This window comes from Pelophylax lessonae (genome assembly GCF_965119305.1).
Source record: "Pelophylax lessonae genome assembly, chromosome: 8".
In the NCBI taxonomy this organism is placed as follows: domain Eukaryota; kingdom Metazoa; phylum Chordata; class Amphibia; order Anura; family Ranidae; genus Pelophylax; species Pelophylax lessonae.
Genome location: NC_138775.1, coordinates 111220545 through 111245809, shown reverse-complemented (window position 1 = coordinate 111245809; position 25265 = coordinate 111220545). Strand labels below are relative to the sequence as shown.

Genomic DNA, 25265 nt, shown 5'->3' with positions numbered 1-25265 from the left:
TGGGCCCTGACGTTGAGAAAGCACTGCTCCTGTTGCTACTTCGGAGGCATCTACCTCTAGAATGAAAGGAAGTGCTGGGTCTGGGTGTTGTAGCACAGGGGCAGAGGTAAATAGGGCTTTCAACTGTTCAAAGGCTGCTTGGGATTCTTGATTCCAAAGAAAGCGTGTATGTGAGCGAGTAAGCTGAGTAATCGGGGCAATGATATTTGAGAAACCCTTGATAAATTTCCCATAGAAGTTAGCGAATCCTATGAATCTTTGGACTCCCTTCCTGTCTGAGGGCGCAGGCCATTTCATAATTGCTGAGACCTTCTGAGGATCCATGGAAATTCCCTCGGTAGAGATTATGAGTCCCAAGAACTGAATAGACTGTCTCTCGAACTCACATTTTTCTGCTTTGGCATATAAGCCATGATTTCTTAGGGTATTTAACACCTTTTTGACATGGTCCCGATGGAGCTCGAGTGAGGCAGAAAAGATTAGTATGTCATCCAGGTAGACAATGAGAAAAAGATCGAAGTACTCTCTGAATATGTTTTTCACAAAGTGCTGGAACGTTGCAGGGGCATTACAAAGCCCGAAGGGCATCACAAGATATTCAAAATGACCGAATCTCGTTCTGAAGGCGGTCTTCCATTCGTCCCCTTCCCTTATGCGGACTAAGTTGTAGGCCCCTCTCAAGTCCAACTTTGTGAACACCCGGGCTGCTCGGAACCTCTGAAATAATTCTGGAACAAGAGGAAGTGGGTACCTATTCTTGATAGTGATCTTGTTAAGCTCCCTGTATTCAACGCATGGTCTGAGGGAGTGATCCTTTTTCTCGACAAAGAAGATACCTGCTCCGGCCGGCGAGGAAGATGGACGGATGAATCCCTTGGCCAAGTTTTCATCAATGTACTGTCGGAGGACTTCCAGCTCAGTTTCAGACAGTGGAAAGATGCGTCCAAAGGGTATCTCTGCTCCAGGAAGTAATTCGATTGGACAATCATAGCATTGGTGTGGCGGTAGAGTATCGGCTTTTCTTTTGTCGAATACATCAAGGAAGTCGTGATAAACTGGTGGGACGGCAAGACTGGTATCAGTTGAGGGCTGGATAGACAAACATGCAGGCGGAGTGGCATGCAAGGAGATGCCACAGTGTTGTTGACAGTAACTAGATGAGAAGGTAATTTCTCCCTTGGACCAGTCAATTTGTGGATTATGGGCCTGTAACCAGGGTATTCCTAGGATGACTGGGAATATGGGAGACCTGATTACATCCAACCGGAGGAGTTCTTGATGACCTGTATCTGTGGTTGCTGAGATAGGAAGGGTCTCTTGGGTAACAGGTCCTGAGCTGGGAGTAGTGCCATCTGCTAGGTGTATATCAAGTCTTTGCTTTTTAGGTTTGAGAGGGATATGCAAGTCTTTTGCAAGATTAATGTCTATGAAGCAGCTACAGGCCCCAGAGTCAACGATTGCTCGCAGGTTGATTCCCTTTCCAGACACCTGCAATGAAATGGGAAGAATGATGTGCAAGGATTGAGTCCCAGACAACTGGAGATAAGAAGGGTATAGTTGACGGGGCTTACTTGGTCGGATGGGACAATTGCGCAGGAAATGGCCGGTGGATCCGCAATACAGACAGAGATTGTTCTGTCGTCTGCGCTTCTTTTCTTCAGGAGTCAGAGCGGGTCGGAGTAGACCAATCTGCCTGTGTTCAGCGTCAGATGAACTAGAAGTTTGAGGAACCGGGGAAGGAATGGTAGAACCTGGGACCCTTGGTAGCACCCAAGTGGGCCGGAAGCTCTGGGTTCGTTCGGAGCGTCGCTGTCCAACTGGATGGAGACTTGAATGAGATTCTCAAGAGAGGTAGGAGCCTCGATCCGGGCCAATTCATCCTTAAGGGTCTCATCTAAGCCTAAACGGAACTGGTACTTTAAAGCAGTGGCATTCCATCCGGTATCAGCTGACCACTTATGGAACTCCACAATGTAGTCTTCCACAGGTCGCTGGCCCTGTACAAGGGTATGAAGGGCAGACTCAGCGGTGGCAGTTCTCTGTGGGTCATCGTAAAGGACAGCCATGGTCTCAAAAAATGTGGAAACAGAGTTCAGTGCTGTATTCTTTTGCTCCAATAGGTTATGAGCCCAGGATTGCGGTTTGTCAGACAATAGAGAAATAATGAACCCTACTCCGATAGTCTCAAGTCCGAAAGTCCTTGGTTGCAGAGCAAAATAAAGTTCACATGCGTTTCTGAAGGCCCTGAACTTTCGTCTATCCCCTGAAAAGCACTCAGGAGTGGGAACTCTGGGTTCTGGAGGAGGAAGCAACATGGCCGCTGGAGCGGTGGCCGGAGGACTGGAAGGAGCCGCTAAAGGGTTGGGGCTCATAGCCGGGTTAGGTTCTGTGGAAGTCGCTGTAGTAGTAAGAGCGCACATGCGTTCTTCAAGCTGGAAGTATCCTCCTTGCAAATCCTTGATGGCTTGTGTAAGTGTGTTCATCTGCTGACAGAGAGCTTCCATCGCCGCAGCACCTCTCTCGGCCTCAGACATATGGCTGATTGATACTATCACGTACCTGGTGTGGAGGCCAATGGAGAGAGGGCTTCCCTTGCGGCTAAGTTCCAGACTCCCCTGAAAGTGAGAACAGGAGGAGTCAGGCTCAAAGTAGCACAGGTCACCTGTGATGCTGATTGCAGAAGAACTCAGAAAGGTTTCTGATGTGCAAGGTAGTGGCTGCAGCCAGGTGGCGCCTGTGAGAGGTGGCAGGTCTGTGTTTGCACTAAGGCAATGGGAAGTAAGTTCAAGCCAGAGTTCAGAGCCGGGAGGATACCAGAGCAGGCAAGATCAGATAGGGAAGCCGAGATCAGACACAGGTAACAGGAGAGAATATCCAAAGACAAGCCGAGTTCGGGTCAGGAGACAAGCAGAATAGTAAGGACAAGCCGGGTTGGTAACAGAGAACTTTCAGGAACAAGGATCACAGGAACACAATGCAAGCTGAAGATCAATCAGCAACTTCAATCACTTGCACACTTCCTTATAAAGGCCCATGTGATGGGCTGGCTGAGACGCTGGGTCCTAGAGCCCTTCTCCTGCCATTGGTGTCCTGACTGATGCTGGGTCCTAGAGACCCTCTTCTACCTCTGGAGCCCTGACATCGCCGAAGAGGCCATTTTGGTCTAAGTAGATGCCCTATACTGCTCAATACCCCCATTCAAAAGGCATTTCAATTATTTACCGTTTTCTGTCGCAAAAGGACAGATCCACCTGGAAATTAAATTACTTTATTACCAGAGCCCTTCAATTCATTCTTACCCATAAAATCTTTTCTTTCCACGGCTCCCACTACCTCCAGGTGCAGGGTGTGACTATGGGGACGTGCTGCGCACCCTCATATGCCAACCTGTACCTGGGGGAGTGGGAGCAGAATTTGTTTTCAGCAGACGATCTTATGCCATTCTCTAGCTGCATCTCTTTATGGTACAGATACATCGATGATGTACTGCTAGTATGGGAGGGCCCAACTGACAGCTTACATTTTCTGGCTGCCTTGAATTTGAACACTTACAATTTGACATTCACAATGAATCATAGCCTTACATCTATAACGTTCTTAGATATCACCTTTTTTAAAGGACCTAAAGGAGAAATTTCCACTTCCCTTTAAAAAAAAACAACGGCAGGCAATAACGTTGTCCAATTCTCCAGTTTTCACCCCAAGCCCCTACTTAAATCAATTCCCTACAGCCAGTACCTGCGCATACGTAGAAATTGTTCAGATGACATCAGTTTTAAAAAGGAGGCTGATAACTTATGTGATAGATTACTTACTAGGGGGTTATTTCCATACATTCCTCAAAAAGGCCTACAAAAGAGCAACTATTCCATCTAGACATACATCAATATACGGCCAAAAGAAACCTGCCAAGAATGACAATACCAGAATAATCACCAGATTTAGCAGCCAGCACTCGCAGGTCAGAAGCATTGTTAACAACTACTGGCACCTCCTCACCATGGATCCCCAGATTTGCCCCTTGATACCAGCCAAATCGGCAATCAAGTACAGAAGAGCAAAATCTGTTTGTGATTATTTGGTGCACCGTGAATTTAAAGAGGAAAGTCGTGGTGATCCATGCAAATATCTGGGTACCTTCCGGTGTGGACTGATAAAAAAAATAAGACTCCCTAATGGGACGTTCTTTAAACACAAAGATTACGCCAACTGTAAAACAATGGGCATTGTATACTTACTAATCGCGACTGTGGCTGTTTTTATGTAGGTAAAAATTACTAAGGAATTCTGGAAAAGAGCCTACTGCCATGTCTTAAGCATTAAGACGTGCAATCCTGATCTCCCTCTGGGCAGCCACGCCATGGCCGTACATGGTGGTAGGTTCCTGCATATCAAATTCTTGATTCTTGATCGGGTCTATCCTCCCCTTCGCGGTGGAGACTGGAACAAGAAAATCCTACAATGCGAAGTTCGCTGGATATTTAATTTGAGGGCCACCTCTCCCCCTGGCCTCAATGAGGCGATGAACTTCAGGCCCTTTTTGGAGGGCTATTCCTCAGGAGGTTGGGACAAAGATAACTGAATACATATGGAAGATTAAGTTGCAATATAGTAATAACAGTATGCTCCTATCCACATTTATTATCATTTTCTTATTATATCAAGAAAGTGTTCTGTTGTCTATTCCTTTCTGCCATCATTGTGATAGGGCTTTTTCTGCTATCTATCTATCTATCTATCTATCTATCTATCTATCTATCTATCTATCTATCTATCTATCTATCTATCTATCTATCTATCTATCTATCTATCTATCTATCTATCTATCTATCTATCTATCTATCTATCTATATATATATTTTTTTTTTATTATATGTTTATATTTTTTATTACTCCCATATACAAGGGGTTTCCCTTTTTTTTTTTTGTATTTTCTGTTTCACATCTCTGGCATGCTCTGTTGCTGTACAGATAACATGCATATCAGACATGATATATGTATATGTATCCTTGTACAAATTTCATACTCTCAATGTTGCTAGGTTTGCCAACATGGCCCTGTATATATTACATGTAAATGATCTGTCCAACCCTTCTTGTATTTCCCATGTTCTCTTAGCGTATCCTCTTGTGGTGGAGCCACACCCGGCGCACCCAGGCCATTCACATTATCTATGTGATTCAGCCGTTTCCATTATTTGGGACCAGGATGTGGTTTGTTTTGGGTTGAGGGCAGATCCCTCCCCTCTGCCTCATCCAGCCCCCTTCTGCGTCGGCGTGTGGTTGATGCGGGACTCCGCCCCACCTCCCCCTGTGGGGAGGGGTTCCGCACCATCCGCACGGGGACCAGCTTGGAGCGCAGACGCCACTTCCGGTGGCAGCGTCCTTTCCTTTGATGTCAGCACCCCCGTTCGGCCCCGCCTCTGTACTTCATTTTTGGCGTCCTATTTAAGGATGGAGGAGATTCGTTAGGAGATCCATTAGGCAGATACTTCCTCCCTCTGATCCAGACGGCTGGTGTGTTTGGCCAATTCTGTGTGAGCCTGTGTGTCTCTTACATCCACCTTTAGGTATGTTAAAGTGTACTACTCACTTTTCAGTGCCTGGCGGTTTGCTGAGGTTATGATTTCATATATTGGTGTTTGCATGCCCAATATAATACACAATGTCTGAGGTACTTTGAATGTATTGTGGTTTTCGTTGGGAGTTCTCCCTTCCTCCATTGCTAGATTACCTATGGCATTAACCTTTTTTACTCTAGCTCCCCCTTTTTGACCCCTAGTGAAGATAGAACAATTACCCGCTTGGTAGCATGGTTCCAAGTAATAATAATTTTTGGTCCATTTTACAGGGTTTTTTCTTTAAGTTCTGTTGATTACCGTACAAGTAGATATGATTTTTCATCAGGTCTTCACACTATTTTTGGGTTCTCTTTTGTCCATATGGGGTGACCACTTACCCTCTAGGGGTTCTTATGGGTTCACCCCCAACTAGCAAAATACAGTAGCTTTTTATACCCTTAAACACTCCTCACCCATTCTAGCATGCATAGCCATATATATATATGCCCAAACATGAACTATTTATTGTTCATTGTATTGATTTTTAGTACCCTGGTAAATCCATCTTGGTGCTGCTGCTCCGCATACCGGTCTCGCTGGACCTACATTGCTCTGGCTTCCTCCTCTAGACTGATTTGACCATGGACCCAGTTTACCTGCAGGGGTTGGACAGTTCATCTTTGCTTTTACTGTTTTGGCTGTAAAATTTAGACTCATCTATGCCATGTAAGTAACGGTGTGTTCTATCTAGTTAAACTATGATGCTTTACATCATGAGGATACTGTTTATGTATATTTGATATGTAGTATGCTTACAGTTTGTTTCTATTTTTTAGAAGTACTGTTTGTATTACAATATACTCTACAACACCCCTGAAGACGGATGGTATATCCAGAAATGCGTCGGGTGTATAACCATACTTTGTTTCTTGAATTGTACTGTAAATCACATGATGATGTTGTTTTAGGGCTAGCCACCCATTCTTGTTTCTCTTTCTATATATATTTTTTGTCGCACATTCTTTCTATTATTTTATTGCTTTCTATAATAAAATATGTTTTTTTATTATACCTATTCCCACTTATGTAGTGTAAAACTTTATTACTACAACTTTAGGACCTTTAAAGTCCCATCGGGGGGGGGGGGGGGGGGAGTTGCTCCTCCTTCTTGCTATTGGAAGATTTTACCACTGTTACTTTTCTGGGGACAACCCAAAATAATTTTCTTTTACTTTCACTTTTGATGATAATGGTAATTAGGACAAATAGAGAAGGTGCAGAGATAGCAATAAAAAACAAACATGTGTTCTAATCCATCTCCACTCTATCCAAAAAAAAAGGTTTTGCCTTTAGTTATACATTAGGGTTTTCAACTACAGTATGAAGTGTTTTTTTTTTTCCATTGATGAGCGTTCTTAGGGTCTAAACTCCTGATGCTACTCAGTCAGTCAGATTTTTATGTTTCCCCAGTTAGGCCTAGATCAACATTTGGCTCTGAGTACCATCAAGGGGCAAATATCATACTCTGTGACTCTGTTATATTGGACCCAAGGTAACAGCTCCTATGTTCAGGGGGCTACTCGCATACATATTAACCCCCCTCCCCCTTTCTCCTCTTCAGAAGTCTTCCTGGGAACCAATTTGGAGGTTTTCCTTGCAGACCTTGTCTCAGAAGGTGGCTTTCCTTGTAGCCCTCACTTTAGCAAGAAGAGTATTGGAGCTTTTAGTCTTGTCTTGCAAGGTGGTCTTTCTTCACAGAAATAAAGTGGTCTTAATACCTAGGGTTTCTTTATAAGGACTTTGTACTTCCTTTCTTCTGTTTGGCTTCAGTCCATTCTGAACGACTTTTAAAGTTGATCTTGCTGCCCTTGAGAAGATTTACTCCTTATTCCTCATCCCAGACTTTAGTGTAACCATTTCTTGATGAATTCCCCTTAGTCATTTCTCAGGCTTTTGCCCCAAAACTTCACAATCCTCCTTGAGGAAGTGTAGTGGTATTGCCTCTAGAGGGAACTGATGCCTCCTGTAGGTGGCAGTATACCCAGCCATACCCATATATTTAAGACTAGGGTACTGTGTCCTCCAATTAACACACATGTTCTTCTCAGCTGCTTCAACATATAACCTACTGAAAACTGTGAGGGTATTTAACAGAAATAACTATTCACATTCAGTATATTGCAGGTGTTCTATTCATATTTCAAATTCCTCTTTATAGTTATATTATAGTGATAAAATGGACAAGGTGTCATTTTACTTAACTAGTTGCCGTCCATAGGATGTCCATGGACGTCATCGGGTTGCAGTAGTTATACCGGGATGATGCCTGCATCTACAGTCATCATCCGGGTATTGCATTTTTCAGCCGGTGATTTCCTTTGCAGCAGAAGTCATTTGAGTGGTTAAATAGCAACTCGATCACTTCTGCGGGTGGAGGATGGCTGCTAATGACCATCCCAATATGTCCTCTCCTCCCTCCTTCCAGGAGAAAAATTACTATTTAAACATGATGGGATGGTCATTAACCGCCATACACCCATCCCAGTTTTTTCGCTCCACAGCATCGGCTGATCCTTTACCCCCAGCTGGAAGCTCAAAAAGTGGGTTCACACAAATACAAAACAAACAGTTTTATGATTTTGCTATATTGTTTTTAAAAGTGCACCCCAGATGTAAATGTGACAAATATTGTTGTTATATAAAACTAGAGCTATTCCTATCCTGAAGAATCCGTCCAGATCTGAGAAATGTGTAGACGGGTGGGCTGTCTTAAAAAGTGTTGTTATATGTACCAGTTATATATGTAATCGTTAAGGGTAATTTACTAAATTAAAATATTTAAAAATGTTATATTTAAAAGGAAACATGGCAGACTTCCATTATTTTTCTATTGTGTAAAAATGTGTTTAAAATGGAATACATTATTTTTGTACTATAAGGCCCCTTTCACAAGGGCATTCCAATCAGGCCTATCCATAAGATTTTCAGGTGGACCTGCTTGGAAGGTAGATTTGAAGGAACTAGTGTCCATTGATACCTGCCTACCTGTGGGTCCATCCAGGTCCTGTAAATAAAAATGGAAAAAGACTGCATTCTTTCTGACTGACCAGATTAGAGGTAGCCCATTATAAATGGACAGTAGACTCCATTTAGAACCATCCATCCATAGAGCTCAGCGGGACCTGCCCATGTCTACGCTGCCTAAATGCATGCATAGATGTGACATCCATCCTGCTTGGCTCCGATCAGCAGGGGAACTAGTCACAGCTCCTCTCCTGATCAGAAGGGGATCCCGCTCCATGTGAAAGGGGCCTAAAGAGTGGAACATGTATATGTTTCGGTGCTTTGAAGTGCATGACTGCCCCTTTTCAACACTTTGACAATAAATATATTATGTGGGATCACCTTAAATAGTTTTTTTTTTCAGAACTTGTCATTAGATTTGTTAGTTAATCTCACTATATTAGGGAAAAATTATAAAATTGAATGTATACTTTGCCTATAGTAGCACTTTCTTTTTTTTTTTACCTAACTAGATGAAAAATAAAATGATTTAAACACTGTATATACTGTATATTCATAAGGCGAAAACAGTTTCATTCATCAACATATTACTTTTTGCACTTGTAATACCTTGGTTTAGACTAAGGAATTGTACTATTTTTTTTGTGCCAACAGGATACACTACGTGACTGCACCAGTGATGACCGCAGCTGCTTGAGCAACCTGCAATTTATTTCACCTTTGTACTTTGTCAGCTTTGTGCTCACAGCTCAGTTTGTACTAATAAATGTGGTGGTTGCTGTATTAATGAAGCACCTGGATGACAGTAATAAAGAAGCACAAGAGGATGCAGAGTTGGATGCGGAGATTGAGATGGAGTTGGCTCATGGACTCTGTACTCAGGCATCACCTGTTTCTGCTGTGAATAATGGGGGTCGCGGAGGAAGACCAGCCACAGAAGGGCACCGTAGCTTAAGGTGTTTTTCTCCAGCTCAGGTAAGATGCATATGTGTGTGTGTGTGTATGTGTGTGTGTATATGTGTGTGTATATGTGTATATATATATATATATATATATATATATATATATATATGTATATGTGTGTGTGTGTATGTGTGTATATATATATATATATATATGTATGTATGTATGTATGTATGTGTGTGTGTGTGTGTGTGTGTGTGTGTGTAATTAGGAACCACAGCGCAAACCCAAAATCAATAATCAAAATTATCTCTGCTGTTCAAACGAAAGGATGGTACATCGTTTGATGGAAATGAAAATTATCACCCTACAGAGGGCTGTATTCAAAGACACCCCAAAATTTAAAGTAAAAACTTTTGCAGCATGCTAGTCCATTTTGCTGAAATATTATTGCAGCAACTCAAAATGGTACTCGGTAGTTTGTATGGCCCCCACGTGCTTGTATGCATGCCTGACAATATCAGGGCATGCTCCTAATGAGACGACAGATGGTGTCCTGGAGTATTTCCTCCCAGATCTGGAGCAGGACATCACTGAGCTCCTGAATAGTGTTGAGCGAACACGGACTGTATTATTCGTGTTCGTACCGAATAATTGGATTTTTGTTACCCGAACACGGACACGGACACTTTACTGTATGTTCGGGTAAAAAATCTGTGTTCGGTCGTTTTATTTCCGGGTTTTGCATGTTTTGGCGCTCTTTTCATGGCGGGCTTTCAACAGCCAATCAACAATCGTTTAACTGGTGTGCCTTAAGCTATCCCAGCCATGCCTGCAAATGTATGAGTAGCTGTGATTGGCCGTCTGAAGCATGTGACCAAGTCTTTATAAGTTCGAGGCAGCCGCAGCGGCGTCATTCTGCTGCTTAGCTCAGGGACAGAGCACACATCATGCGTGCTGGCTGCTGATTAGGGAAAGACAGGCAGGGAAAACGAATTGGTGTCCGGATAGAATTTAGGGTCAGGTCGTAGTGTTTAGGCAGGGCGAGTTGTAGGCATTTTAGGGATAGAGTCTGCTGAATTATAGGGTCAGTGTGTTCTACAAACTACAATCGATATTGCTGTGTGGTGTGGGATAGGAGATAGGCAGGTGTCAGTGATCCACATCCATTTTTCTGTGTGGGGGCTGCAGTGAACACAATCTTTTTGGGGTGCAGTGAACACAATCCTTTTGGGGTGCAGTGAACAAAATCTTTGTGGGGTACAGTGAACACAATCTTTGTGGGGTGCAGTGAAGACAATCCTTGTGGGGTGCAGAGAAGACAATCCTTGTGGGGTACAGTGAACACAATCTTTGTGGGGTGCAGTGAAGACAATCCTTTTGGGGTGCAGTGAACACAATCTTTGTGGGGTGCAGTGAACAAAATCTTTGTGGGGTACAGTGAACACAATCTTTGTGGGGTACAGTGAACACAATCTTTGTGGGGTGCAGTGAAGACAATCCTTGTGGGGTGCAGTGAAGACAATCCTTGTGGGGTGCAGTGAACAAAATCTTTGGGGGGTACAGTGAACACAATCTTTGTGGGGTACAGTGAACACAATCTTTGTGGGGTGCAGTGAAGACAATTCTTGTGGGGTACAGTGAACACAATCTTTGTGGGGTGCAGTGAAGACAATCCTTTTGGGGTGCAGTGAACACAATCTTTGTGGGGTGCAGTGAACAAAATCTTTGTGGGGTACAGTGAACACAATCTTTGTGGGGTACAGTGAACAAAATCTTTGTGGGGTACAGTGAACACAATCTTTGTGGGGTGCAGTGAAGACAATCCTTGTGGGGTGCAGTGAACAAAATCTTTGGGGGGTACAGTGAACACAATCTTTGTGGGGTACAGTGAACACAATCTTTGTGGGGTACAGTGAACACAATCTTTGTGGGGTGCAGTGAAGAAAATCCTTTTGGGGTGCAGTGAACACAATCTTTGTGGGGTACAGTGAACACAATCTTTGTGGGGTGCAGTGAAGACAATCCTTGTGGGGTGCAGTGAAGACAATCCTTGTGGGGTGCAGTGAACAAAATCTTTGTGGGGTACAGTGAACACAATCTTTGTGGATTACAGTGAACACAATCTTTGTGGGGTGCAGTGAAGACAATCCTTTTGGGGTGCAGTGAACACAATCTTTGTGGGGTACAGTGAACACAATCTTTGTGGGGTGCAGTGAAGACAATCCTTGTGGGGTGCAGTGAAGACAATCCTTGTGGGGTACAGTGAACACAATCTTTGTGGGGTGCAGTGAAGACAATCCTTTTGGGGTGCAGTGAACACAATCTTTGTGGGGTACAGTGAACACAATCTTTGTGGGGTGCAGTGAAGACAATCCTTGTGGGGTGCAGTGAAGACAATCCTTGTGGGGTGCAGTGAACAAAATCTTTGGGGGGTACAGTGAGCACAATCTTTGTGGGGTACAGTGAACACAATCTTTGTGGGGTGCAGTGAACAAAATCTTTGGGGGGTACAGTGAACACAATCTTTGTGGATTACAGTGAACACAATCTTAGTGGGGTGCAGTGAAGACAATCCTTTTGGGGTGCAGTGAACACAATCTTTGTGGGGTACAGTGAACACAATCTCATACTTCTGAAGATTTGAGGGTGCTGCCTGTTTCATCCTCCTCCTCCTCATCCATCCTTTTAGGGGTACAAACAATAGTAATTGGGGCCTAGTGTGCTTCTGTACGTGTGAAAAACATACACTTTTTTTTGATCATATTTCCTATTCCGCTATTCAATAAAAACCTTTGGGGATCAATTAAATTGCGGGATAGTCTGTGTCGGTACGTGTGAGATCCACCTTTCCAAGTTTTTGGGGTTCATCTCATACTTCTGAAGCTTTGAGGGTGCTGCCTGTTCCATACTCCTCCTCCTCCTCCTCCATCCTTTTAGGTGTACAAACAATAGTAATTGGGGCCTAGTGTGCTTCTGTACGTGTGAAAAACATACACTTTTTTTTGATCATATTTCCTATTGCGCTATTCAATAAAAACCTTTGGGGATCAATTAAATTGCGGGATAGTCTGTGTCGGTACGTGTGAGATCCACCTTTCCAAGTTTTTGGGGTTCATCTCATACTTCTGAAGCTTTGAGGGTGCTGCCTGTTCCATACTCCTCCTCCTCCTCCTCCATCCTTTTAGGTGAACAAACAATAGTAATTGGGGCCTAGTGTGCTTCTGTACGTGTGAGATACATACACTTTTTTTGATCATATTTCCTATTCCGCTATTCAATAAAAACCTTTGGGGATCAATTAAATTGCGGAATAGTCTGTGTCGGTACGTGTGAGATCTACCTTTCCAAGTTTTTGGGGTTCATCTCATACTTCTGAAGCTTTGAGGGTGCTGCCTGTTCCATACTCCTCCTCCTCCTCCTCCATCCTTTTAGGTGTACAAACAATAGTACAGTAAAACCTTGGTTTGAGAGTAACTTGGTTTGAGAGCGCTTTGCAAGACAAGCAAATTTTTTAAATAAATTTTGACTTGATATACAAGCGATGTCTTGATATACAAGTAGCGTCATGTCACAGCTGAGTATAAAAGAGAAGAGAAGCCTCAATAAGTGTAGCAATACAATACTAAGTATGCAGGCATCCGGGGTAAAGCTGTACACATTGACCATCCTCCGCACTGCCATCTTCATCACACCCTTCCACGTTGCGCTCCACGAGCGATTCAAAGCCTCGCGTTCAGATCACTCTACTGCAGGGTAATCTTCCCAGTCACGATTGCAGACTGACATCGGTGAGAGCCAGTGGTTCAGAAGATGATCTATGTGGACAGCTATATCCCGGATGCCTGCATACTTAGATGTGCCTCTTTAATCATCAACCATGTGAGTTGCTAAATGTTGTACCCTCATTAAATGTCCCCATACTGCTACACTTAGAGGCTCCTCTCTTCTCTTTTATACTCTGTAGCTCCTGCTGGATTTTGCTTTTAATCCCCTTGTGGAGGCGCCATTTGTGGATGGACATTTTATGATTACACAACCTATCACATTGATATAATCTTTGTATGTAGATTATAAACTGAAAGACTTCTGAATAATGCTTGTGGAACGAATCATCTGAGTTTCCATTATTTCTTATGGGAAAATTTGCCTTGATATAAGAGTGCTTTGGATTACAAGCACGTTTCCGGAACGAATTATGCTCGCAATCCAAGGTTTTACTGTAATTGGGGCCTAGTGTGCTTCTGTACGTGTGAGATACATACACTTTTTTTGATCATATTTCCTTTTCCGCTATTCAATAAAAACCTTTGGGGATCAATTAAATTGCGGAATAGTCTCTGTCGGTACGTGTGAGATCCACCTTTCCAAGTTTTTGGGGTTCATCTCATACTTCTGAAGCTTTGAGGGTGCTGCCTGTTCCATACTCCTCCTCCTCCTCCTCCTCCTCCATCCTTTTAGGTGTACAAACAATAGTAATTGGGGCCTAGTGTGCTTCTGTACGTGTGAGATACATACACTTTTTTTGATCATATTTCCTATTCCGCTATTCAATAAAAACCTTTGGGGATCAATTAAATTACGGAATAGTCTGTGAATAATTGGATTTTTGTTACCCGAACACGGACACGGACACTTTACTGTATGTTCGGGTAAAAAATCCGTGTTCGGTCGTTTTATTTCCGGGTTTTGCATGTTTTGGCGCTCTTTTCATGGCGGGCTTTCAACAGCCAATCAACAATCGTTTAACTGGTGTGCCTTAAGCTATCCCAGCCATGCCTGCAAATGTATGAGTAGCTGTGATTGGCCGTCTGAAGCATGTGACCAAGTCTTTATAAGTTCGAGGCAGCCGCAGCGGCGTCATTCTGCTGCTTAGCTCAGGGACAGAGCACACATCATGCGTGCTGGCTGCTGATTAGGGAAAGACAGGCAGGGAAAACGAATTGGTGTCCGGATAGAATTTAGGGTCAGGTCGTAGTGTTTAGGCAGGGCGAGTTGTAGGCATTTTAGGGATAGAGTCTGCTGAATTATAGGGTCAGTGTGTTCTACAAACTACAATCGATATTGCTGTGTGGTGTGGGATAGGAGATAGGCAGGTGTCAGTGATCCACATCCATTTTTCTGTGTGGGGGCTGCAGTGAACACAATCTTTTTGGGGTGCAGTGAACACAATCCTTTTGGGGTGCAGTGAACAAAATCTTTGTGGGGTACAGTGAACACAATCTTTGTGGGGTGCAGTGAAGACAATCCTTGTGGGGTGCAGAGAAGACAATCCTTGTGGGGTACAGTGAACACAATCTTTGTGGGGTGCAGTGAAGACAATCCTTTTGGGGTGCAGTGAACACAATCTTTGTGGGGTGCAGTGAACAAAATCTTTGTGGGGTACAGTGAACACAATCTTTGTGGGGTACAGTGAACACAATCTTTGTGGGGTGCAGTGAAGACAATCCTTGTGGGGTGCAGTGAAGACAATCCTTGTGGGGTGCAGTGAACAAAATCTTTGGGGGGTACAGTGAACACAATCTTTGTGGGGTACAGTGAACACAATCTTTGTGGGGTGCAGTGAAGACAATTCTTGTGGGGTACAGTGAACACAATCTTTGTGGGGTGCAGTGAAGACAATCCTTTTGGGGTGCAGTGAACACAATCTTTGTGGGGTGCAGTGAACAAAATCTTTGTGGGGTACAGTGAACACAATCTTTGTGGGGTACAGTGAACAAAATCTTTGTGGGGTACAGTGAACACAATCTTTGTGGGGTGCAGTGAAGACAATCCTTGTGGGGTGCAGTGAACAAAATCTTTGGGGGGTACAGTGAACACAATCTTTGTGGGGTACAGTGAACACAATCTTTGTGGGGTACAGTGAACACAATCTTTGTGGGGTGCAGTGAAGAAAATCCTTTTGGGGTGCAGTGAACACAATCTTTGTGGGGTACAGTGAACACAATCTTTGTGGGGTGCAGTGAAGACAATCCTTGTGGGGTGCAGTGAAGACAATCCTTGTGGGGTGCAGTGAACAAAATCTTTGTGGGGTACAGTGAACACAATCTTTGTGGATTACAGTGAACACAATCTTTGTGGGGTGCAGTGAAGACAATCCTTTTGGGGTGCAGTGAACACAATCTTTGTGGGGTACAGTGAACACAATCTTTGTGGGGTGCAGTGAAGACAATCCTTGTGGGGTGCAGTGAAGACAATCCTTGTGGGGTACAGTGAACACAATCTTTGTGGGGTGCAGTGAAGACAATCCTTTTGGGGTGCAGTGAACACAATCTTTGTGGGGTACAGTGAACACAATCTTTGTGGGGTGCAGTGAAGACAATCCTTGTGGGGTGCAGTGAAGACAATCCTTGTGGGGTGCAGTGAACAAAATCTTTGGGGGGTACAGTGAGCACAATCTTTGTGGGGTACAGTGAACACAATCTTTGTGGGGTGCAGTGAACAAAATCTTTGGGGGGTACAGTGAACACAATCTTTGTGGATTACAGTGAACACAATCTTAGTGGGGTGCAGTGAAGACAATCCTTTTGGGGTGCAGTGAACACAATCTTTGTGGGGTACAGTGAACACAATCTCATACTTCTGAAGATTTGAGGGTGCTGCCTGTTTCATCCTCCTCCTCCTCATCCATCCTTTTAGGGGTACAAACAATAGTAATTGGGGCCTAGTGTGCTTCTGTACGTGTGAAAAACATACACTTTTTTTTGATCATATTTCCTATTCCGCTATTCAATAAAAACCTTTGGGGATCAATTAAATTGCGGGATAGTCTGTGTCGGTACGTGTGAGATCCACCTTTCCAAGTTTTTGGGGTTCATCTCATACTTCTGAAGCTTTGAGGGTGCTGCCTGTTCCATACTCCTCCTCCTCCTCCTCCATCCTTTTAGGTGTACAAACAATAGTAATTGGGGCCTAGTGTGCTTCTGTACGTGTGAAAAACATACACTTTTTTTTGATCATATTTCCTATTGCGCTATTCAATAAAAACCTTTGGGGATCAATTAAATTGCGGGATAGTCTGTGTCGGTACGTGTGAGATCCACCTTTCCAAGTTTTTGGGGTTCATCTCATACTTCTGAAGCTTTGAGGGTGCTGCCTGTTCCATACTCCTCCTCCTCCTCCTCCATCCTTTTAGGTGAACAAACAATAGTAATTGGGGCCTAGTGTGCTTCTGTACGTGTGAGATACATACACTTTTTTTGATCATATTTCCTATTCCGCTATTCAATAAAAACCTTTGGGGATCAATTAAATTGCGGAATAGTCTGTGTCGGTACGTGTGAGATCTACCTTTCCAAGTTTTTGGGGTTCATCTCATACTTCTGAAGCTTTGAGGGTGCTGCCTGTTCCATACTCCTCCTCCTCCTCCTCCATCCTTTTAGGTGTACAAACAATAGTACAGTAAAACCTTGGTTTGAGAGTAACTTGGTTTGAGAGCGCTTTGCAAGACAAGCAAATTTTTTAAATAAATTTTGACTTGATATACAAGCGATGTCTTGATATACAAGTAGCGTCATGTCACAGCTGAGTATAAAAGAGAGGAGAAGCCTCAATAAGTGTAGCAATACAATACTAAGTATGCAGGCATCCGGGGTAAAGCTGTACACATTGACCATCCTCCGCACTGCCATCTTCATCACACCCTTCCACGTTGCGCTCCACGAGCGATTCAAAGCCTCGCGTTCAGATCACTCTACTGCAGGGTAATCTTCCCAGTCACGATTGCAGACTGACATCGGTGAGAGCCAGTGGTTCAGAAGATGATCTATGTGGACAGCTATATCCCGGATGCCTGCATACTTAGATGTGCCTCTTTAATCATCAACCATGTGAGTTGCTAAATGTTGTACCCTCATTAAATGTCCCCATACTGCTACACTTAGAGGCTCCTCTCTTCTCTTTTATACTCTGTAGCTCCTGCTGGATTTTGCTTTTAATCCCCTTGTGGAGGCGCCATTTGTGGATGGACATTTTATGATTACACAACCTATCACATTGATATAATCTTTGTATGTAGATTATAAACTGAAAGACTTCTGAATAATGCTTGTGGAACGAATCATCTGAGTTTCCATTATTTCTTATGGGAAAATTTGCCTTGATATAAGAGTGCTTTGGATTACAAGCACGTTTCCGGAACGAATTATGCTCGCAATCCAAGGTTTTACTGTAATTGGGGCCTAGTGTGCTTCTGTACGTGTGAGATACATACACTTTTTTTGATCATATTTCCTTTTCCGCTATTCAATAAAAACCTTTGGGGATCAATTAAATTGCGGAATAGTCTCTGTCGGTACGTGTGAGATCCACCTTTCCAAGTTTTTGGGGTTCATCTCATACTTCTGAAGCTTTGAGGGTGCTGCCTGTTCCATACTCCTCCTCCTCCTCCTCCTCCTCCATCCTTTTAGGTGTACAAACAATAGTAATTGGGGCCTAGTGTGCTTCTGTACGTGTGAGATACATACACTTTTTTTGATCATATTTCCTATTCCGCTATTCAATAAAAACCTTTGGGGATCAATTAAATTACGGAATAGTCTGTGTCGGTACGTGTGAGATCCACCTTTCCAAGTTTTTGGGGTTCATCTCATACTTCTGAAGCTTTGAGGGTGCTGCCTGTTCCATACTCCTCCTCCTCCTCCTCCATCCTTTTAGGTGTACAAACAATAGTAATTGGGGCCTAGTGTGCTTCTGTACGTGTGAGATACATACACTTTTTTTTATCATATTTCCTATTCCGCTATTCAATAAAAACCTTTGAGGATCAATTAAATTGCGGAATAGTCTGTGTCGGTACGTGTGAGATCCACCTTTCCAAGTTTTTGGGGTTCATCTCATACTTCTGAAGCTTTTAGGGTGCTGCCTGTTCCATACTCCTCCTCCTCCTCATCCATCCTTTTAGGTGTACAAACAATAGTAATTGGGGCCTAGTGTGCTTCTGTACGTGTGAGATACATACACTTTTTTTGATCATATTTCCTATTCCGCTATTCAATAAAAACCTTTGGGGATCAATTAAATTGCGGAATAGTCTGTGTCGGTACGTGTGAGATCCACCTTTCCAAGTTTTTGGGGTTCATCTCATACTTCTGAAGCTTTGAGGGTGCTGCCTGTTCCATACTCCTCCTCCTCCCCCTCCATCCTTTTAGGTGTACAAACAATAGTAATTGGGGCCTAGTGTGCTTCTGTACGTGTGAGATACATACACTTTTTTTGATCATATTTCCTATTCCGCTATTCAATAAAAACCTTTGGGGATCAATTAAATTGCGGAATAGTCTGTGTCGGTACGTGTGAGATCCACCTTTCCAAGTTTTTGGGGTTCATGTCATACTTCTGAAGCTTTGAGGGTGCTGCCTGTTCCATACTCCTCCTCCTCCTCCTCCATCCTTTTAGGTGTACAAACAATAGTAATTGGGGCCTAGTGTGCTTCTGTACGTGTGAGATACATACACTTTTTTTGATCATATTTCCTATTCCGCTATTCAATAAAAACCTTTGGGGATCAATTAAATTGCGGAATAGTCTATGTCGGTACGTGTGAGATCCACCTTTCCAAGTTTTTGGGGTTCATCTCATACTTCTGAAGCTTTGAGGGTGCTGCCTGTTCCATACTCCTCCTCCTCCTCCTCCTCCATCCTTTTAGGTGTACAAACAATAGTAATTGGGGCCTAGTGTGCTTCTGTACGTGTGAGATACATACACTTTTTTTGATCATATTTCCTATTCCGCTATTCAATAAAAACCTTTGGGGATCAATTAAATTGCGGAATAGTCTGTGTCGGTACGTGTGAGATCCACCTTTCCAAGTTTTTGGGGTTCATCTCATACTTCTGAAGCTTTGAGGGTGCTGCCTGTTCCATACTCCTCCTCCTCCATCCTTTTAGGTGTACAAACAATAGTAATTGGGGCCTAGTGTGCTTCTGTACGTGTGAGATACATACACTTTTTTTGATCATATTTCCTATTCCGCTATTCAATAAAAACCTTTGGGGATCAATTAAATTGCGGAATAGTCTGTGTCGGTACGTGTGAGATCTACCTTTCCAAGTTTTTGGGGTTCATCTCATACTTCTGAAGCTTTGAGGGTGCTGCCTGTTCCATACTCCTCCTCCTCCTCCTCCATCCTTTTAGGTGTACAAACAATAGTACAGTAAAACCTTGGTTTGAGAGTAACTTGGTTTGAGAGCGCTTTGCAAGACAAGCAAATTTTTTAAATAAATTTTGACTTGATATACAAGCGATGTCTTGATATACAAGTAGCGTCATGTCACAGCTGAGTATAAAAGAGAAGAGAAGCCTCAATAAGTGTAGCAATACAATACTAAGTATGCAGGCATCCGGGGTAAAGCTGTACACATTGACCATCCTCCGCACTGCCATCTTCATCACACCCTTCCACGTTGCGCTCCACGAGCGATTCAAAGCCTCGCGTTCAGATCACTCTACTGCAGGGTAATCTTCCCAGTCACGATTGCAGACTGACATCGGTGAGAGCCAGTGGTTCAGAAGATGATCTATGTGGACAGCTATATCCCGGATGCCTGCATACTTAGATGTGCCTCTTTAATCATCAACCATGTGAGTTGCTAAATGTTGTACCCTCATTAAATGTCCCCATACTGCTACACTTAGAGGCTCCTCTCTTCTCTTTTATACTCTGTAGCTCCTGCTGGATTTTGCTTTTAATCCCCTTGTGGAGGCGCCATTTGTGGATGGACATTTTATGATTACACAACCTATCACATTGATATAATCTTTGTATGTAGATTATAAACTGAAAGACTTCTGAATAATGCTTGTGGAACGAATCATCTGAGTTTCCATTATTTCTTATGGGAAAATTTGCCTTGATATAAGAGTGCTTTGGATTACAAGCACGTTTCCGGAACGAATTATGCTCGCAATCCAAGGTTTTACTGTAATTGGGGCCTAGTGTGCTTCTGTACGTGTGAGATACATACACTTTTTTTGATCATATTTCCTATTCCGCTATTCAATAAAAACCTTTGGGGATCAATTAAATTGCGGAATAGTCTCTGTCGGTACGTGTGAGATCCACCTTTCCAAGTTTTTGGGGTTCATCTCATACTTCTGAAGCTTTGAGGGTGCTGCCTGTTCCATACTCCTCCTCCTCCTCCTCCTCCATCCTTTTAGGTGTACAAACAATAGTAATTGGGGCCTAGTGTGCTTCTGTACGTGTGAGATACATACACTTTTTTTGATCATATTTCCTATTCCGCTATTCAATAAAAACCTTTGGGGATCAATTAAATTGCGGAATAGTCTGTGTCGGTACGTGTGAGATCCACCTTTCCAAGTTTTTGGGGTTCATCTCATACTTCTGAAGCTTTTAGGGTGCTGCCTGTTCCATACTCCTCCTCCTCCTCATCCATCCTTTTAGGTGTACAAACAATAGTAATTGGGGCCTAGTGTGCTTCTGTACGTGTGAGATACATACACTTTTTTTGATCATATTTCCTATTCCGCTATTCAATAAAAACCTTTGGGGATCAATTAAATTGCGGAATAGTCTGTGTCGGTACGTGTGAGATCCACCTTTCCAAGTTTTTGGGGTTCATCTCATACTTCTGAAGCTTTGAGGGTGCTGCCTGTTCCATACTCCTCCTCCTCCCCCTCCATCCTTTTAGGTGTACAAACAATAGTAATTGGGGCCTAGTGTGCTTCTGTACGTGTGAGATACATACACTTTTTTTGATCATATTTCCTATTCCGCTATTCAATAAAAACCTTTGGGGATCAATTAAATTGCGGAATAGTCTGTGTCGGTACGTGTGAGATCCACCTTTCCAAGTTTTTGGGGTTCATCTCATACTTCTGAAGCTTTGAGGGTGCTGCCTGTTCCATACTCCTCCTCCTCCTCCTCCATCCTTTTAGGTGTACAAACAATAGTAATTGGGGCCTAGTGTGCTTCTGTACGTGTGAGATACATACACTTTTTTTGATCATATTTCCTATTCCGCTATTCAATAAAAACCTTTGGGGATCAATTAAATTGCGGAATAGTCTATGTCGGTACGTGTGAGATCCACCTTTCCAAGTTTTTGGGGTTCATCTCATACTTCTGAAGCTTTGAGGGTGCTGCCTGTTCCATACTCCTCCTCCTCCTCCATCCTTTTAGGTGTACAAACAATAGTAATTGGGGCCTAGTGTGCTTCTGTACGTGTGAGATACATACACTTTTTTTGATCATATTTCCTATTCCGCTATTCAATAAAAACCTTTGGGGATCAATTAAATTGCGGAATAGTCTGTGTCGGTACGTGTGAGATCCACCTTTCCAAGTTTTTGGGGTTCATCTCATACTTCTGAAGCTTTGAGGGTGCTGCCTGTTCCATACTCCTCCTCCTCCATCCTTTTAGGTGTACAAACAATAGTAATTGGGGCCTAGTGTGCTTCTGTACGTGTGAGATACATACACTTTTTTTTATCATATTTCCTATTCCGCTATTCAATAAAAACCTTTGGGGATCAATTAAATTGCGGAATAGTCTGTGTCGGTACGTGTGAGATCTACCTTTCCAAGTTTTTGGGGTTCATCTCATACTTCTGAAGCTTTGAGGGTGCTGCCTGTTCCATACTCCTCCTCCTCCTCCTCCATCCTTTTAGGTGTACAAACAATAGTACAGTAAAACCTTGGAATGAGAGTAACTTGGTTTGAGAGCGCTTTGCAAGACAAGCAAATTTTTTAAATAAATTTTGACTTGATATACAAGCGATGTCTTGATATACAAGTAGCGTCATGTCACAGCTGAGTATAAAAGAGAAGAGAAGCCTCAATAAGTGTAGCAATACAATACTAAGTATGCAGGCATCCGGGGTAAAGCTGTACACATTGACCATCCTCCGCACTGCCATCTTCATCACACCCTTCCACGTTGCGCTCCACGAGCGATTCAAAGCCTCGCGTTCAGATCACTCTACTGCAGGGTAATCTTCCCAGTCACGATTGCAGACTGACATCGGTGAGAGCCAGTGGTTCAGAAGATGATCTATGTGGACAGCTATATCCCGGATGCCTGCATACTTAGATGTGCCTCTTTAATCATCAACCATGTGAGTTGCTAAATGTTGTACCCTCATTAAATGTCCCCATACTGCTACACTTAGAGGCTCCTCTCTTCTCTTTTATACTCTGTAGCTCCTGCTGGATTTTGCTTTTAATCCCCTTGTGGAGGCGCCATTTGTGGATGGACATTTTATGATTACACAACCTATCACATTGATATAATCTTTGTATGTAGATTATAAACTGAAAGACTTCTGAATAATGCTTGTGGAACGAATCATCTGAGTTTCCATTATTTCTTATGGGAAAATTTGCCTTGATATAAGAGTGCTTTGGATTACAAGCACGTTTCCGGAACGAATTATGCTCGCAATCCAAGGTTTTACTGTAATTGGGGCCTAGTGTGCTTCTGTACGTGTGAGATACATACACTTTTTTTGATCATATTTCCTATTCCGCTATTCAATAAAAACCTTTGGGGATCAATTAAATTGCGGAATAGTCTCTGTCGGTACGTGTGAGATCCACCTTTCCAAGTTTTTGGGGTTCATCTCATACTTCTGAAGCTTTGAGGGTGCTGCCTGTTCCATACTCCTCCTCCTCCTCCTCCTCCATCCTTTTAGGTGTACAAACAATAGTAATTGGGGCCTAGTGTGCTTCTGTACGTGTGAGATACATACACTTTTTTTGATCATATTTCCTATTCCGCTATTCAATAAAAACCTTTGGGGATCAATTAAATTGCGGAATAGTCTGTGTCGGTACGTGTGAGATCCACCTTTCCAAGTTTTTGGGGTTCATCTCATACTTCTGAAGCTTTGAGGGTGCTGCCTGTTCCATACTCCTCCTCCTCCTCCTCCATCCTTTTAGGTGTACAAACAATAGTAATTGGGGCCTAGTGTGCTTCTGTACGTGTGAGATACATACACTTTTTTTTATCATATTTCCTATTCCGCTATTCAATAAAAACCTTTGAGGATCAATTAAATTGCTGAATAGTCTGTGTCGGTACGTGTGAGATCCACCTTTCCAAGTTTTTGGGGTTCATCTCATACTTCTGAAGCTTTTAGGGTGCTGCCTGTTCCATACTCCTCCTCCTCCTCATCCATCCTTTTAGGTGTACAAACAATAGTAATTGGGGCCTAGTGTGCTTCTGTACGTGTGAGATACATACACTTTTTTTGATCATATTTCCTATTCCGCTATTCAATAAAAACCTTTGGGGATCAATTAAATTGCGGAATAGTCTGTGTCGGTACGTGTGAGATCTACCTTTCCAAGTTTTTGGGGTTCATCTCATACTTCTGAAGCTTTGAGGGTGCTGCCTGTTCCATACTCCTCCTCCTCCTCCTCCATCCTTTTAGGTGTACAAACAATAGTACAGTAAAACCTTGGTTTGAGAGTAACTTGGTTTGAGAGCGCTTTGCAAGACAAGCAAATTTTTTAAATAAATTTTGACTTGATATACAAGCGATGTCTTGATATACAAGTAGCGTCATGTCACAGCTGAGTATAAAAGAGAAGAGAAGCCTCAATAAGTGTAGCAATACAATACTAAGTATGCAGGCATCCGGGGTAAAGCTGTACACATTGACCATCCTCCGCACTGCCATCTTCATCACACCCTTCCACGTTGCGCTCCACGAGCGATTCAAAGCCTCGCGTTCAGATCACTCTACTGCAGGGTAATCTTCCCAGTCACGATTGCAGACTGACATCGGTGAGAGCCAGTGGTTCAGAAGATGATCTATGTGGACAGCTATATCCCGGATGCCTGCATACTTAGATGTGCCTCTTTAATCATCAACCATGTGAGTTGCTAAATGTTGTACCCTCATTAAATGTCCCCATACTGCTACACTTAGAGGCTCCTCTCTTCTCTTTTATACTCTGTAGCTCCTGCTGGATTTTGCTTTTAATCCCCTTGTGGAGGCGCCATTTGTGGATGGACATTTTATGATTACACAACCTATCACATTGATATAATCTTTGTATGTAGATTATAAACTGAAAGACTTCTGAATAATGCTTGTGGAACGAATCATCTGAGTTTCCATTATTTCTTATGGGAAAATTTGCCTTGATATAAGAGTGCTTTGGATTACAAGCACGTTTCCGGAACGAATTATGCTCGCAATCCAAGGTTTTACTGTAATTGGGGCCTAGTGTGCTTCTGTACGTGTGAGATACATACACTTTTTTTGATCATATTTCCTATTCCGCTATTCAATAAAAACCTTTGGGGATCAATTAAATTGCGGAATAGTCTCTGTCGGTACGTGTGAGATCCACCTTTCCAAGTTTTTGGGGTTCATCTCATACTTCTGAAGCTTTGAGGGTGCTGCCTGTTCCATACTCCTCCTCCTCCTCCTCCTCCATCCTTTTAGGTGTACAAACAATAGTAATTGGGGCCTAGTGTGCTTCTGTACGTGTGAGATACATACACTTTTTTTGATCATATTTCCTATTCCGCTATTCAATAAAAACCTTTGGGGATCAATTAAATTGCGGAATAGTCTGTGTCGGTACGTGTGAGATCCACCTTTCCAAGTTTTTGGGGTTCATCTCATACTTCTGAAGCTTTGAGGGTGCTGCCTGTTCCATACTCCTCCTCCTCCTCCTCCATCCTTTTAGGTGTACAAACAATAGTAATTGGGGCCTAGTGTGCTTCTGTACGTGTGAGATACATACACTTTTTTTTATCATATTTCCTATTCCGCTATTCAATAAAAACCTTTGAGGATCAA

At 42.9% G+C, this 25265-nt stretch overlaps 1 protein-coding gene across 1 annotated transcript in view; it reads left to right on the top strand.

Annotated features, from left to right (window-relative positions):
* Positions 1-25265, top strand: part of CACNA1I (calcium voltage-gated channel subunit alpha1 I) — a 2042880-nt gene that overhangs the window by 1793883 nt on the left and 223732 nt on the right. The window contains exon 30 of the mRNA XM_082266478.1: positions 9240-9560. Within this exon, the coding sequence (XP_082122604.1) occupies positions 9240-9560 (321 nt within the window). The remainder of the gene's footprint in view (positions 1-9239; positions 9561-25265) is intronic.